We start from the raw sequence: 17,346 nt of genomic DNA on the forward strand, positions 1-17,346 counted from the left end.
GGTGACATTCCGTTCTCATGATCTCTTATGGCCTGGTCTCTGCTAGGGGGGCAGACATATGGCAGGTGGTCCTGCTATGGAGCAGAGCAGCAAATTTGCTCTGGGCTAAGCCTCTACTTTTTCATGTGTCTGCTTATGGTCTCTCTGCTCATAAGAGGCTGGACCAGGGTTTCACCTCCCTAGCTACCCCTTCGTAGTATGCTTTTAGGAATCTGTCTTGGGGGAGGGGGGCCTATGCCTTGGTCCGTTGCCTGGTTATTCTTGGCATGTAAGTTTCTCTGAGCTCCTCTCTCGGACTTGGCAGCTCTCAGTTCTTTTTCGCTCTTTGGTTCCTGGTTGCCATCTGGCCTCTGCCTCTCACTGGGTCTTTTAGACTCCTTTTTTCATTCCCTGCCTGCTCATAGCTGTCAGAGAGCTCGGAGGCACAGGTGCCTTCCTAGCCATTTGCTTTCTGTTATTGTCTTGGGAAGATGGCCATATATCAGATTTCATGCCCATTTGTTCTGCTGCCTTTACAACAGCTTCCCGTGGTGTGGCTTGTTCACCTGTGGTTCTTTCCCTGCTGTCGTCTGCTTTGTGGCCTTGATCTCAGTGGCCAATAGTATTTTTGCATGGAGGAACTGGCCAGGGGTGGTTGGTTTATATGACCTACATGCCTTTTGGTGTGGTGATGCGTGAAATAATCTTGGTGGGTGGACATTGCTTGGAATGTCTGCCTGGCTTTGACCATCTTCCACTGCAACCTTTTTCAGGACTTCTGGGATTTTTGGTTTTGTCTTTTTCAAATTCTTTATTCATTTTTTCATCTTACATCAAGTGTACAATAATACATTAGTTGAATCATATACATCACTTGAAATTCTTTCCTATTATTATTTTTAATACATATATTAAGCCCCCTCCCACCCTCCCTTTTCACAAATATTGTCTTTCTCAATTGGCTTCAACTGTATAGTCAGACTCCATATGTAAAGGTGAGAATGGGAAGCCCAGGCATTCATTGAGAGAAGCATTGAAACTCAGGTTTGGGAGTGCCCATTCATTTTCTCGTTTAGTTTTTTTAAAATTTAATTTCTGTCCTTGTCAATTTTTGAAGAGATATTACCTGCTATTTGGGATGTCTTCTCCTTTTTCTTTTTTTTTTTTTGTTACTAAAGTGTTAAGCATATTTGCCATCTGTTCCCAAATATCTGCCATGTAATACTTTGTTCTCTACACTGGTCTTCCCCTTTCCCCTCCCCCCCAATGGCTGCTGCTGATTTGTTTTGTTTTTTATTTGGAATAATTCTTTATTTTCAAACAGTTTTTATTAATGGGAATAATTCTTTGTTAAATGAACTTTATGGCAAACAATTATTGGCTGTACTTAGAGGGTGTAGGACTCATGTCAGTACAGCAAGAAGCTGAGCTGTGTTCTGGTTACAGTGAAGATCATGAATGGGATGTTAATGTTTTTTTGTGTCACAATAGCTCATCTCTTTGCTTTCTGTCCCAGTTACACCTCTAATGGAATTGAAGCCAAATGCTGGAAGTGATCGAGCGTGGGTGTGGAACACGTATGCTGACTATGCAGATGAAGCCCCAAAACCTGAACTTTTGGCAATTCGTTTTCTAAATGCAGAAAGTGAGTGATATGACAATAAAAATGCAGAGTATGAAATAATTAGAGGATTTCCCAAAGATTTGTGGCTTTTTATGTACTACTTTACTACCCATGAAAAGGAGATGAGTAGCAAAACTGCCCATGGGTTGTTTACTATGAGGACCCAGTCTGGCAAACACTAGTTTATTGTCCAGAGCAAGAGTAAATAGAGACTTCAGATTTGTTTCATAGATTATCCTTGCATTGGACACTACACACTCAAATTTGCAGCAATTCTGCATGAATAGCTGCATCGTAACATTTCTTCAAAGTTGGCATCTTTGACACAGGGGCTGAAATTCATCAATTTTCAGAATCAATAATAATAAAGAAAAAAGTCTGCCTATATTTTTCTAAAATCAACGCTGTTTGAAAGAGAGAATTTTACTGTACAAGATACATGCCTTTTGGTTTTGCAATGTCACTGTTTCAAATGTATAAATTCACCTCAGAGTTTGGGATACCACATCCACTACTTTAGTGATGGCTCTAGTGCTCAATACAAAAATTTCAATAATTTTCCTAATCTGTTCCATCATAAGAGATTTTGGAATGAGTGCTGAATTTTTTTGCTACAATATTAAAAATTGAACTAAGGCCAGAACTGGGCAGACTTGCATGGTCGGTGTCTGTATATGGCCGTTTGGTGGAGGATGGGCTGGGTGGCCATTTGGTCTGTGTCTGAATATGGCCGTTTGGTGGAGGATGGACTGGGGAGGGCTTCAATGGCTGGGAGGATGTAGATGGGCTGGAGTAGGTTTTAACAGAGATTTCAGCAGTAGGAACCCAAGCACAGTACAGGGTAAAGCTTTGGATTCTTGCCCAGAAATAGCTAAGAAGAAAAAATTTAAATTGAATCAGGTTGGACAGACTGGATGGACCATTCGGGTCTTTATCTGCCGTCATCTACTATGTTACTAAGTCATGGTAACTCACCATGTGATGGCATTGGAGGTACAACAAAATGCTTAGCAACTAGAGCAAGCTTGAATGCCAGATTCTCGTACCTAAATATCTTTTTCACTTTTGCAATAAAAGTATTCATGGAGTTAAACTTGCTTTCATCAGCAAAGAGTAAACAAGAACATTGCAAGAGGAAAGATTCCAGCATGGCCACACTCTCTAGCAGGAACAAGATAAAATCATCATTTCTTTAGCATCCCTCCAGACTGGCACAGAAACGTATGGGTTTATGCTCCTCTGCCAGGAGACTGAGACATTGATTACAGTACAAGTAGGCTGTGCAGTCCCTATTACACTCTTTTTTTTTTTTTTCTCTCCGTCTCTAGCAGGTGGAGTGGTCTGTTTGCAGTTTGTGCTGAGGTTTGTTAAGGCCTGTTGGATCTGGTTAGTGAATCTTCCTTGTCCTTTTTGCTGTCCAGACTGAGCTTGGGGGAACCTCTCAGGAGTCCTACCAACCTCGGGGGTGTCACACTCAGAAGGGTCGAGTCCCTCCCCCCATTTCCCCCACCTCCCCAGGTTGTTTTCTGGCTTTAGAGGAGCCTCAGCTGAACGCCTTGCCACCTATACCGACACTGACTACAGTTTAGAGTGCCAGTGGGGTCTGCTCTAACTTGAGACAGTTGGTGAGCTGTGAGAAGTTTAAAAAAAAAAAAAAAAAAAATTAATCACTCATACAATATAGAGTACCAAGTCTGTGGTCCCCCTTATTTATTTATAAGGCATTGTTGTGTGTGGGTTTTTGGTGTTTTCATTATGAGCGCTTCTAAAAAGTGCATTGATTGTGGGCGATGATCAGTAGAAGCAGTTGGCAAGTGCACAAAATGTCCCAGCTTTGGGTGTCGGTATGCTGGGTTCTCCTTCACACAGTACCGCTCGTTGGTGGGAGGCACTGGAGAAGCCCGGGCTTCCCCTGCCATTCACGGAGGAGATTCCCTTTCTATGGCTGCTGGGACGGCTGGCAGTTTTTCTGTTGGGGTGGGATCAAGTCTGGCTTCAGTGCCACGTATGCTTTCAGGTGCCAGTTTGGCAACGGCCCTTCCCTCAGTTTTGGCAGGAAGTGCATCCATTTTTGCCCACGGCCTCAGGTGACCCTTCTCCTGTCTTGGAATGGCAGGAATAGGTCTTAAATATTTATCTTCTACTCCTGCTCTGCATTCTGTATTGCTGCCGGGGTTGTTTAGCCCTGATTTTATGTTGGCCATGTGCAAGGCTTATTTACAGGTGGTTGGGGGTCCTGCTTCAGTTCTGGGAGTCGCAGGGTCGTCTGGGGGTATTTCCCTTCCACAGCCACCCCCGTTCAGTCTTTTGCTATTTCTGCCTCTGTCTAGTCCCCTCAGCCAACCAAGCAGCCATGGGTGTCTTGGGATGAGGATTATTTATTGGTTGATTAGTTTTCTCCGGATGAGGACTTGGATCTTGAAGAGAACCTTTCAGATCCATTAGGCGAGTCTGATGATTTGGATGGAGATTTTTCAGAGGTGCCGGTCAGCGAGGATGCATCTGTTGTGTGCATTTTTCATCGAGAAGAGTTTCAGGAGCTCGAGAAGAGTTTCAGGAGCTCATACTTCAAGTGTCTTCTGTTTTAAATTTTGAAGAGGAAGCTAAGGATTAGAGAATGACACGGTGGCAGTTACCCACCAAAATGGTAGGTGGGAAAAAGTGCTCATTGTGGGCATGGGGACAAGGCCATCCACCGCCTCGTGTCCCCGCAATTAAGGAAGGGAAGGCGTGCAGTCACTTCCCTCCCTCCCTAACTACGGCCAAATCTATCTCCCTCCCTCCCCCTTACCTTCGCGGAGCTTTAATAAAGAAACTTTCTGGTTGCATCAGAGGAGAAGCTTCCGCCTACACGCACGCAACTGCAGGCAGGCAGGTTTCAGTAAGTTTTCTTTACTAAAGCACCGCGAAGATAAGGGGGAGGGAGATTCTTGGGCCGCTGAAGGGCAGTGAGGTGACGAGAGGGAAGGGTGGATGGGACTGCGGTGAAGGGGACAGTAGTCCGGGGACAAATATTTTTCCCCATGTCATTCTCTAATAAGGATTTCCATCGTGTGGTGGACCCTCTTCTTAGAGGTCAGCATCCCACTCTTTCCCTATGCATTTTTATAAATGATCTGGACATTGGTACGACGAGTGAGGTGATTTAAATTTGCGGACAATACGAAGTTATTCAGAGTAGTGAAGACACAGGGGGATTGCGAAGATCTGCAATGTGACATAATCAAGCTCGAGAAATGGGCATCGACATGGCAAATGAGGTTCAACGTGGATAAGTGTAAAGTGATGCATGTCAGTAACAAAAATCTCATGCACGAATACAGGATGTCTGAGGCGGTACTTGGAGATACCTCCCAGGAAATGCTAAAGACACATCTTTTATTATCATTTCCCCAACCCTATGTTTTTACCTTTAAGTGTTTTCTTTTCTCTCTAATAATTGGAGTTCCTATCCCTTCTTTCCTCTTGTTCTTGTTTGTCTTTGTCCTTGAATTGTTCTTCTGCCTTGGTCTGTTTTAAATTAAATTATACTTTTACTGGTATATTATTATGACATGTTTGTACACCGCCTAGAAGTCTTGAGTAGGCAGTATAGTAAATTTTAAATAAACTTGAAACTTGACAAGTCAATGAAGCTGTCCGCGCAATGTGCGATGGTGGCAAAAAGGGCCAACAGAATGATAGGAATGATTTAAGAAGGGGATCACAAACAGATCGGAGAAGGTTATCATGCCGCTTATTGGGCCATCGTACGCCCTCACCTGGAGTACTGCGTCCAGCGCTGGTCACCATAAATGAAGGAGGACACAGTACTACTCGCAAGGGTCCAGAGAAGAGCGACTAAAATGGTTAAAGGGCTGGAGGAGTTGCCGTACAGTGAGAGATTGGAGAAACTGGGCCTCTTTTCCTTTGAGAAGAGGAGACTGAGAGGGGACATGATCGAAACATTCAAGTTAATGAAGGGAATAGACTTAGTAGATAAAGACAGGTTGTTCACCCTCTCCAAGGTAGAGAGAACGAGAGGGCACTCTCTCTAAAGTTAAAAGGAGATAGATTCCGTATAAACGTAAGGCAGTTCTTCTTCACGCAGAGAGTGGTAGAAAACTGGAACGTTCTTCCGGAGTCTGTTATAGGGGAAAACCACCCTTCAGGGATTCAAGACAAAGTTGGACAAGTTCCTGCTAAACTGGAACATTAGCAGGTGAAGCTGGACTCATTTAGAGCACTGGTCTTTGACCTGGGGGCTGCCGTGTGAGTGGACTGCTGGGCATGATGGATCACTGGTCTGACCCAGCAGCAGCAATTCTTATGTTATGTTCTTATCAGGCTATTCAGGATGTAGTGCATTCTCAGTGGAAAGTTCTGGACGTGCCTTTTCGTTTTGGTGCGGTCCATGGCCAGACTACCCCATTCCAGATGGGGATAGAGATACTTTTAAGTCTCCTGTGGTTAACACGGTGGTCTTGGCTATTGCACGCAGACATATCATACCGGTGGAAGGCAGATAGGCCCTGAGAGACACTCAGGACTGTAGAATGGAGGCTCTTCTTAAACACAGTTTCTTTATCAACCTTGCCAGACCGGTACAGCTTCACTGATGGGTAATAGCTCATCATGACCAGCAGGTGGAGACAGAGACCAAAACTTTGGTATAGTACATAATAGCTGTCTTCTCTCAGTCTCCAGCAGGTGTTGGTGAGCTGTACCCATCTCCCCTTGTTAGGGCTGTTGGAATTTTGTTTAGTGCTCCTAGTCCCCAGTTTGGTGCCAGACTGAGCTTGAGTGGGCTCTGTCAGGCCTCCGGCTTAGAGAGTCAGTGGAGTCTGTTCTGAGGGAAAAAAAATCCTGAGGCTGTGCTGGTCTAAAGGGTACTTTTCCTTTAAATTTACTATATTTTAATGTTAATGTAATTTTCTGCTAACTGGCACTTTTATTTTATCTAGGTCACGTATGGCACAATAAGAACTTTTGCAAGGGAAAAAGTGCTCATTGTGAACCAGCCGTGAAGCACTCGCAGCCAGCCTGTTCGAGCAGGGCAGGCCACTGCAAAGGGGAATCCTCATCTGCATTGGGTGCCAGCAGCCAGGGATCCCCTTCGTGAGTGCCTCGTGGGCCAGTAGCTCAGTAGCTGTTTGCAGGGAAGCCTGGACTTCCCCTGCTGCCCACGCGGGAGGTTCCCCAGCTGCCGACGGTCAGGCAGAAAGGATTCCCTTACCGCCTAAGTGACTGGGGACTCCTGTACGGCTGTCAGCTTCCCTGCTTTAGCGGCTAGGTGATTTAGGCCTCTTAGCCGCTGCAGGTCTTCAGAGCTCTGTTTTTTGGCGGTTCAGCTTATTTTTGGCAGGAATCGCCTCCATTTTTCTGTAGCCTCAGGTGACTTCGCCCCTGTATTCTGGAGTTTCTGCAGGATGGCCTGGAATGAGGCCTTGCCTGGTCTTCCCTTTGGGTGCAGATTGCGGCTTTGTCTTCCTTTCATGGTCTCTTGCGTGGTAAGTGATTCGGCTCTTAAGAACTGCAAAATTGCTGCAGCCTCCAGCGCAGCCGTCAGTTCCTGTCTGGGATCTCAATTTCGTTCTCTCCATGCTCGTTCATCCTCTGTTTGAGCCTCTGGGTGCCTGTACGTTGAAGGACATTACTCTTAAGATTTTCTTGGTGGCCATTACTTCCGTGAGACACATTTCAGAACTGCAGGCCTTTTCATGTAGGCCTCCCTTCCTTGAGTTCTCTAGGGAGCGGGTCGTGCTGTGGCCGGTTCACTCCTTTCTGCAAATTCTTCTAAGCTGTGTCAGCCAAATATGTTTTTCATTTAATTTTTTCCTATGTATACTATGAATGTACCTTTGTAATCTGTTTTGAGCTCCTTTGAGAGGACAGGCTGAATGAATGAATAAATATATAAATAAATAAATAAAGGTGGTTTTTGCCGTTTCATGTCAACCAGTCTGTGGTCCTCCCGGTCTTGGGTAGTCGGGAGAGCTCTTTGGAACAGAGGCAGTTGCGCAAGTTGGATGTCCATAGGATCCTTTGCTCTTATGTTCAGCAGACCAGGAGTTCCGTATGTCGGATTGTCTTTTTGTCCTCTTAGCGGGCCCTTGTAAGGAGGATGGTGCTTCCAAGGCTACCATTGCGCACTGGATCAAGGAGGCTATCATTTCGGCATACCTTTTCCAAAAGAAGCCTGTTCAGAATTCATCAAGGCTCATTCTACTCGGGGTCAATCAGCTTCTTGGGCTGAATCTTCTCTTGTGTCTCCGGTGGATATCTGTGAAGCTGTGGCTTGGTCTTCTCTCCATTCCTTTTTTCAACGTTACCGTGTGGACATTCAGGCGCGTCGGGACGCTATGCTTGGTGAGCGTGTGCTTGTGGTGGCCCGTGGGGGTCCCGTCCATGATGGGTACTGCTTTGGTACATCCCATCCGTATCTATGCCAGTCTGGAGGGACACTAAAGAAGGAGAAGGTCCTTACCTGCTAATTTTTTTTAGTTCCTCCAGATTGGCACAGACCCCACCCATCCTGTCATTCTGTTTGGTGTTTTTTGCGAAGAGTACAGGTTTTTCCGTGGGTTTTGTTGTTTGTTTTTTGGGGGAGTTTAAAGAGCAGCGGCATTTTGGTTCAGCTGGTTTAGCTGGCGAACTGTAGGGCGTTTCTGAAAGGTTCCTGCTCTAATCGGTATCCAACAGTGTTTTCCTTTGTCTTCTCCATGTACATGTGGAGTTGGGATGTTATTGTTTTCAGCCTAGTGGTTTTCCTGTTAGGCTATTCATTAAAACTGAGTGTAATAGGGACTGCACAGCCTACTTGTACTGTAGCCAAAAGTCAATGTCTCAGTCTCCACCTTCTGGCAGAGGAGCGTAAACCCATCCGTTTCTGTGCCAGTCTGGAGGGACTAAAAAAGAAAATTAGCAGGTAAGGACCCAATTTCTCCTTTTTGCCAATTGATGAAATGACAGTTCAGGTAAGCAAGGTTTCAAATGATGCAACATCATTTTTAGCCAAGGTTAGTGACAATGATGAAAAGGGAATTCTAATAGAAGACCTTCAGCCAAGGCAATATATATAGCTTGTATTTATGTAGGAGTAGTGAATTGGAAACGTACGTGAAACCTTCACTGAACACAGATGCCTTAAGTTTTATGCATCCGCATGACCCAGCAAGTCTTTTACTGGCCTTCAAGAAGTGATACTTGCAGTTACTCCAGCTCCATATAATCTAATCTAGTTTTCAATTTATATACCGGATCATCTCCCAACAGAGCTCGACTCTGTTAATTAAGACTAGAGTACATAAGAAAGAGAGGATAAAAGAGAGAGCTGGATTATCATCAATTCTTTGATACTATAGTTAAGCCATTTAAATTTTATGTGAACAGCAGAGTTTTCAGGGCTTTATGAAATTGTTGTAACTGGCCTCTCAGTCTAATGGAGTCAGGAAGTCCATTCCATCAGTGACATCATCTGATCAGCAGTATAGTTTCCCTGAAATTAATCAGCTATAGATTAATGAAGCCTCATGAAAGTTCAAGTAGGCCAGAGAATGCAGGCTTGGGATTCTGTGGAAAAGAAACACACCTGTGGCTGCTGTTGCATGACTATTGGGCGTGGCCCCTATGGTAATGGGGATACTGGTTTGCTCATTTGGAAACCAGTAGTGGCAAAGCCACCAAGGATCAACACAACACCTTTTTCATATACATTTTCTAGCTTTGTGATGTGTATATCATGGGCTGTGCACAAAATATCTCACAGTTTTAAGCAAATTTTAATTTCAATAAGGGTTGCATTGCAAAACAAATCTTGTAGAGTAATATTTCCCCTTTCAGATGGTATTAGTTAGAAAAAGATTTGGGCAAACTTTTTTTTATTATTTAAATAATTGACCTTGAGAAAATTAACAAATTTCAGCCCTTGTGTCAATGGTGCAAACTTTGAAGGAATATTCTGATGCAGCTATTCATCCTGAATTGCTGTAAATTTGACAGTATAGTGTCCAGTGCGAGCATATAATAGTTAGGGGATTGGGACTTGTTTACTGCCTTTTTGTAGTTTTACAACCACAGTCAAAATGGTTTATATACAGATACTTAAAACATTTTTCCTATCTGTCCTATGGGCTCACAATCTATCTGTGTCTCCTTTTGCTCTGGAGCTATATCAGCCAATAAACTGATCAAAATCTGTCATGACAAAAGACTACACTTTGAGCAAAATTTTTAAGCGGGCTTTTGCATCCATGATGCTCATACTAGCATTGCTGAAACTAGCATAAAAAGTTGTGCTGGACTGCCAAATATTAGTATTTTTTCATCAATTGTCAGCTTTATGAGCAGCTAAAAATTAAATTTTATTCATTGCTGTGCATGATGCTACCAACACCCAGTAAAACAAAGGTGTCTAGCTCAGTGACTATTGCAACTAAGGATCTGATATTTTGGGGAAACTTTTTATTTTATTTTATTTTTTTTTAATGCTGTACTAGTTGCATACAAATTTTGGACAAAATCTGAGACACAATGGTGGGGAGCTTTTTTATATTTTAGAACACTGGTATGGAATGATTGTACTGTACTGTATATTTGAATATTCAGAAGATATGGGAGAGTCTCAAAAAAATTAGTGTCCTATGATAGACGGTGTCTTTCTCTTCACCTTTTATTTTTCACTCTGGACTTTATAAGAAATAAGGGGTTGGGAAGGGGATTTGCCTTCTGTAAGCTTACCTTTTTTGTAAACCCAGTAAATATTTGAAAATAGTTCAGATTGCCCAAATGATGTCCTTCACTTGCTTCTGCTAGCTTTACTGCACTAGTGACACACCGTGTCTACTGTTAGAATACAAAGGGTTGGTTTTTGTTTTGTTTTTTTTTGCAAGACTCAAAAGTAGCAACTAACTATAAACTAGCTAAAATCTTCATAAAGGTTAGGTCTTCATTTTGGCACTGTATATGGCAGTAGTATTTCAACTTGGCTGAATTGTACTTCTTGTGTTCTTCCTGCAAACAGTTTCTATCATTACACTTATTTGTTTTTGTAAACAGATGCACAGAAGTTCAAGGTAAAATTTGAAGAATGCAGAAATGAAGTGAAAAATAAACAAACAAAAGGTAAGAAGCTTGTAGCAAGACTTCTGGTTACATTATTTTCCGGTAAAATCTGATGTTAGTGCAAATTGTTATAACCTGCACAGCTCTCAAAATTTAGGTTTACATTTAACATATGTGAATGAAACAAGACATTATACATAAAACTACACTGTACATAGAATGAGATGCAGGAATCTAAAATTCACATTTTGGCGGCACCTTATGTATAAGCAATTCTATACAGATACATCGTTGGCTCCTTTTTGAAATGCAGCAAAATGTATCTCCTGCTTTAATGCTGGAGGTAATTTGATTCCACACACTGGATCCAGCTATTAAAAATGCATACTCTAAAGTACATTTCCTTTTGTGTTCACCAAGAAATGAAATTTGCAAAAGTACACTTCTCCCTCCCTATTCTCGGGGGTTAGGGGCTGAGCTGGCCCGCGAATAACTTTTGGACTGGCTCTGACCCACCCCCGGACCTGTTGTAGTCTCGTGAGACTACAGGAACTCGCAGCACGGCTCTGCATGGGGCAGGAATGTAGGAAGATCGCTAGTGCCCCACTTCGCAGCTAGTCCACCAGGTAAGCTCCGTGCTCCTAGGGCAGTTGCTCGCCTCCGATCGCCTCCCTCCTTGCCCTGATCCAAGTCCCAGGGCCGTTGTTGGGGTTTTTTTTGTTTGTTTGTTTGTTTTTAATGCGGGCTACCAATGAGCGATTCTCAAGGGGGAGCCTGGGGAAAAAAATCACGAATAGTCAAAACTGCAAATAGGGAGGGGGAAGTGTAAAATCTTTGAGCACAAAGATTTGGCTGGTTTATAATATTGTAACAGAATACTCAACTCAGAGTACTGACACGTGTCTCATTTTATCTCTGCACTGTATTGACTATGGGCCTGTTTTACAAAGCCACGTGGCCTTCGGGCCTGCTGCTGCGGCTTAGTAAAACAGGCCCTATATTTGGTTCTGAAATATATTGTGCTGATTTTTCTAGGGCCTAGTATAACTTCTCAATCTGTCTAATCCCTTTTAAGCACCTGTTGCACAGTGATTCTTAATCTTTCCTTTGTGTTAATTGCTTGACCAGGGAAGAATATAACCCATGGCTGGTGAAAACATAGAAATAATCATTTGGTTTAAAATAGAGCATATATTAACCATGTAAACTCTGAAGTTCTTTATCTCTTTCTGTACTACCAAAGAACATAAGAATAGCCATATTTGATATGATCACACTTGCCTTGAGGTATCTGCTACTTTCCGCAGACTTACTCTGCACCTGACTGCAACTTTCAGTCCCTGTGCTTTTTCAGTCTGCTAGATAAATGATCCATGATCACATTAGTAGCTTACTTTTTCTATAGATAAGTGATTGTGACATGGAACAGTCAGGTATAACTTTAGACTTTTTTTTCAAATGAATATCAAAAATTGTCATACATAGTGTTTCATTTTTGACACCTTAAGAATATTTTTCTCACTTGTGTTACTGGCAGTAGATCCAGTGCACCAGACTAAATCGGAGAAGTACCCAGCAGTATAGTGGACAACATTTTATTGGAATAGAGCCTGATGAGGCCATGTTTTGACATCAGGGGCATAAAATCAAGTCCTAGAATGGTAATCAAGGATTATAGCAGTCTCTCACATATGAAAACACATATAGGGCATTCTCCACAGTCAGAATGGGACATCACTTGGGTAAGCCAGAGAAATCCCATACAAGTGTTGTGTATTTTGCAAGGATCTTTGTAAACAAATAAGCTTATGCCTAAGTTACTTTCTGTCAATGGATTAATACTGCCATCAGTCTGTTTAGTAGTAGTAGTAAACTTCCAAAGTCCCAAACGACCTCCAATTCCAAATGTTTACAGTCCTATAGTTCATATACAAATGAAGCAAAGTCCCTGCTTCCCAACTTCCAATCCCAGCCAATGGATGCTCTAGAAGTCCTTCACCACTGCAGTCTTAAATTTTAGTAGTAATAAAATGCTCTTCTTTAGCACTCTCCAGACCAGTAGAGGTTAACTTTACGAATGGGTATATATCTAATCATGACCAGCAGGTGGAGACTGAAAACAAAACTTTGGGACAGTATATCCTAGCCCCTCCTCTCTATTTCCCTCAGTCTTCTTTCAGTCTCCAGCAGGTGTGAGTGATCTGTGCCCATCTCCCTTGGTAGGGCTGTTGGAATTTGTTTAGGGGTTTATTGTCCCTGTTTTTGGCCGGACGGAGCTTGGTCGGGCCCTGTTTGGGGGTTCGTCCGACCTCAGGGGTGTCAAACCCGGCGGGTCACGAGCGGGGTCCCTCCCCCCACTTCCTCCACCTCCCCACATTTTTTTAGAGGAGCCTCAGCAGTAAGCCTTGCCCCCTAAGTCAAGCAAGGCATATTGCTTCGAGAGCCTGTGGAGTCTGTTCTGTAAAAAATAAAAAATCCTGAGGTAGTGCTGGTCTGAAGGGTTATTTCCCTTTAAGAAAACTGTATTTTACTGTATTTTTTCATGTAACCGGCACTTTTTTTATAGCTAGGTCGCGTATGGAGCAATTGTGCTCTTCTCCGGGGGAGTAGGACACATTTGAGTCCAGCCGCGAGGCACTCGTGGCCGGCCTGAACTCGGCGGTTTGGGTCGGTGAGGTGGTGGAGCTCCGTCGGCAGCGGCTGCAGGCGCCCAGAGCTCCCCGCCGATGGTGCCTCGCGAGTCGGCAGGGAACGGTGGGGAAGCCCGGTCTTCTCCGTCCGCCCACGGAGGGATTCCCCAAACCGCCGACGGTCGAGTTTTAGAGGATTCCCTCTCAGCTGATTTTTTGACAGCTGATGCCGGCTTGCCTGCTTTAGCGGCTGAGACTATTCAGGTTTCTCAGCCGCTTCAGGCTATGGAGGGAGCTTTTTTGGCGGGAAAACCGCCATCTTCTCTGTCTGGCCCCTCCATTTTGTCTTCCACCTCAGGTGACCTTCCCCCTGTTTTGACTATGCAGGGGCAAGGTTCTGCTGGGTCCCCTGCTGTGGCAGGGAGTCCCTTGGGACCCTCGGCGGGTTTTTTCTCCTGAATTTTTCTTTTCTTTATGCAGAGCCTATTTTCAGGCGGCTGGGGGTCCCGGTTGCGCCCAGGGGGTTTCGGGGGGTGGGTTTTCCTCCGCGCTCCCTGCGGCTTTGCCTCTCTCGTCTGGCGGGACGTCCCCTCCGCCGCCTCCCTTGTCCAAGCGTCCGCGGGTGTCGTGGGACGAGAATTTGTGGTCGGAGGAACGGGTCGGTCTGGAGGAGGACCTGGACCCTTCTGAGGAGTTCCAGGACTCTCTGGAGGGGACGGAAGCTGGCGGCGGGTTGTCGGATTTCCCGTTCTCCAGTGACGAGGCGTCCGTGGTGCGCCTTTTTCAGAAAGATGAGCTGCCTGACGTTATTCAGCAGGTTTCTTCGGTTTTGCGTTTTGAGGACGCGCCGCCGGAGACTCCGCGTGTGGGGGACCCCCTGTTACGGGGGATCCGTTCCGTTTCCCGCTCTTTTCCTATGCATCAGGATATTCGGGATATTATTCTGGAGCAGTGGAAAACGCCGGAGACGCCGTTTCGGCTGGCGCGCAGCATGGCTCGCCTGTATCCCATTCCTGAAGGGGATCGGGCTACGTTAGCTTCGCCAGTCGTGGATGCGGTGGTCTCGGCAATTTCCAAGCGGCATACCGTGCCTGTTGAGGGCGGTTCTGCCTTGCGGGACTCTGAGGAGCGCAAATTGGAGAGCATCCTTAAGCAAAATTTTCAGGTCTCTGCCTTTGGGGTCCAGGCGGCTATTTGTGGGGGACTGGTCGCTCGCGCCGTGTTTCGGTGGGCGGAGCGGGTCTTGGATCGAGAGTCTGACGACTGGTCTCTGGTGGATCAGGAGGTAGCGAAGATTGAGATGGCGGCCTCATTCCGCTCAGATGCTCTATAGGACTTGGTGCGGATCTCGGCTAAGTCTATGGCTTTTGGCGTGCCCGCAAGGCGTGTGTTGTGGCTGCGCGCTTGGGCGGCGGATGCTGCGTCCAAAGCTAAGCTTACTAAATTTCCCTTTCGGGGGTCGTTTTTGTTTGGAGAGGACTTGGATAAGTTGATTCAGACTCTGTCGGACTCGAAAGTTCCCCGTCTGCCGGAGGACCGTGCCCGCCCGGCGTCTCGGGGGGGTGCGGCCCGGGGGCGTTTGCGGGATTTTCGCAAGTATCGCCCTGGGCGTGGGGCTGCTTCTTTCCAGTCTCCGGGATTTTCCCGGGGTCGGTTCTTCCAGCGCATGCAGCCCTTTCGGGGGGCCCGTCGGGGGGCAGGGAATCCCTCCGCCGGTTCCCCCGCTTCCCGTCCTGCACAATGACGCCTTGCCGGCGCCCCCTTTGCTTCCGGTGGGGGCTCGGCTGCGCGAATTTTTCCCCAAATGGGCCGAGATCACGTCCGATCAGTGGGTCCTGGAGGTGGTGCGGGACGGTTATGCCCTGGAGTTCGCCCGCTCTCTGCCGGATTTTTTTCCTCGCTTCTCCATGTCAGACTCCGGGGAAGACGCAGGCTTTTCGCCAGACCCTTCAGCGCTTGCTAGATCTCAGGGCAGTTGTTCCGGTGCCCTCTCCAGAGTGGGGCACGGGCAGGTACTCCATTTACTTTGTGGTGCCCAAGAAGGAGGGGACTTTTCGGCCCATCCTCGATTTGAAAGGGGTCAACAGGGCTCTCAAGATTCCCTCTTTCCGTATGGAAACTCTGCGGTCGGTCATTCTGGCGGTTCAGCCGGGGGAGTTTCTCACTTCTCTCGATCTGACGGAGGCCTACTTGCATGTTCCCATTCGGGCCTCTCATCAGCGTTTCCTGCGCTTTGCGATCTTGGGTCGGCACTATCAATTCTGTGCGCTTCCCTTTGGGCTGGCCACGGCTCCTCGGACGTTCACCAAGGTGATGGTGGTCGTCGCGGCAGCCTTGCGGTCGGAGGGCATCCTGGTACACCCCTACCTGGACAACTGGTTAATTCGGGCAAAGTCGTTGCAGGAAAGCTCCCGGGTTACTGCTCGGGTGGTGGAGTTTCTCCGGTCGCTGGGCTGGGTGGTCAACCTTTCCAAGAGTCGGTTGGTCCCGGCTCAGCGTCTGGAGTACCTAGGGGTGCTGTTCGACACCTCCTTGGGGAAGGTCTTCCTCCCAGAGGGCCGGGTGAGCAAATTGCAATCTCAGATTCGCCTGCTTTTGGCGTCCCGGTGTCCTTGGGCGCGAGATTTCCTCCAGGTCTTGGGGTCGATGGCGGCGTCCCTGGACGTGGTGAGGTGGGCGCGGGCCCACATGCGTCCTCTCCAGTATGCTCTGCTCCGGAGGTGGTCTCCCCAGAGGCACGGGATGGATGTTCCGGTTCCCCTGCGAGGCTTGGCGCGCTGCAGTCTGCGTTGGTGGCTCCAGACCCCTCACCTGGTTCAGGGGGTGGGTCTGGATCTCCCGCAGTGGACGGTGCTCCTGACGGATGCGAGTCTCCTGGGTTGGGGGGCTCAGTGTTTGGGTCACTCAGCTCAGGGCACCTGGTCCGCGGAGGAGGCCGCCTGGTCGATCAACGTGTTGGAGACCAGAGCGGTCCGTCTGGCGCTGTTGGCTTTCCACTCCCTGTTGCTGGGCAAGTCGGTCAGAGTGCTGTCGGACTATGCCACGGCGGTGGCTTATGTCAATCGTCAGGGGGGCACCAAGAGCACTCAGGTGGCGCAGGAGGCGGCTCTGCTCATGGTTTGGGCGGAGTCCCATCTGCTGGACCTCTCGGCCTCTCATATAGCCGGAGTAGAAAATGTTCAGGCAGACTTCCTCAGTCGTCACTTCCTAGATCCAGGAGAGTGGTGTCTCGGCGCCGAGGCGTTTCAGTTGATAGTGCAGGCTTGGGGGCAGCCCCTGATGGACCTGATGGCCACGGGTGGCAACGCCAAAGTGCCCCGCTTCTTCAGTCGTCGCAGGGACGGTCTGGCCGAGGGTCTGGATGCTCTGGTCCAGCAGTGGCCAATGGAGGGGCTGTTGTATGTGTTCCCTCCTTGGCCGCTGGTGGGCAGAGTGCTTCTTCGCATTGTTCACCATCCGGGTTTGGTGGTGCTGGTGGCGCCGGATTGGCCTCGCCGTCCGTGGTATGCGGATCTGGTGAGGCACCTGGTAGCGGATCCTCTTCCTCTGCCTCTCTCGGACGACCTTCTGATGCAGGGTCCCATTCCCATGTTCGACCCGTCTCCCTTCTGTCTTACGGCGTGGCTCTTGAAAGGGGTCGCCTTAGCAAGAAGGGATATTCAGACAAGGTGATCTCTACTCTGTTGGGGTCCCGGAGGCTTTCTACCTCTCGGGCTTATGTGCGGGTTTGGCGTCTCTTTGAGGAATGGTGTCGGGCGCGGGGAGTGACCTCTTTTCGCGCTTCTCTGCCTCACATTCTAGAGTTCTTGCAGGATGGCCTGGATAGAGGCCTGGCTTGGTCTTCTCTCCGGGTTCATCTTGCGGCCCTGTCGGCCTTTCGAGGGTTGGTGTCAGGTCAGCGTTTTATCGGCTCTTCCTGATGTGATTCGGTTTTTTGCGGGCGGCCAAGTTGCTTAGGCCTCCCCTACGGCCCTCGGTTCCCTCTTGGGATCTTAATCTGGTTCTCTCTGTTTTGGTGCGTCCGCCTTTCGAGCCCTTGGACGTCTGTTCTTTGAAGGACCTTACTTTGAA

At 47.2% G+C, this 17,346-nt stretch overlaps 1 protein-coding gene and 1 non-coding gene across 2 annotated transcripts in view; both read left to right on the forward strand.

The window, feature by feature from the left end:
• RANBP1 (RAN binding protein 1) overlaps nt 1–17,346 on the forward strand; it is a 71,805-nt gene that overhangs the window by 26,742 nt on the left and 27,717 nt on the right. Inside the window, exons 4-5 of the mRNA XM_033955423.1 lie at nt 1,496–1,624; nt 10,640–10,705. Coding sequence (XP_033811314.1) covers nt 1,496–1,624; nt 10,640–10,705 — 195 coding nt within the window. The remainder of the gene's footprint in view (nt 1–1,495; nt 1,625–10,639; nt 10,706–17,346) is intronic.
• LOC117366246 lies at nt 11,949–12,071 on the forward strand. Its single transcript, XR_004540523.1, has one exon. It is a non-coding gene; the product is annotated as a small nucleolar RNA SNORA77 (small nucleolar RNA).

The sequence above is a fragment of the Geotrypetes seraphini genome, chromosome 8 (genome assembly GCF_902459505.1).
Source record: "Geotrypetes seraphini chromosome 8, aGeoSer1.1, whole genome shotgun sequence".
Taxonomy (NCBI): Eukaryota; Metazoa; Chordata; class Amphibia; order Gymnophiona; family Dermophiidae; genus Geotrypetes; species Geotrypetes seraphini.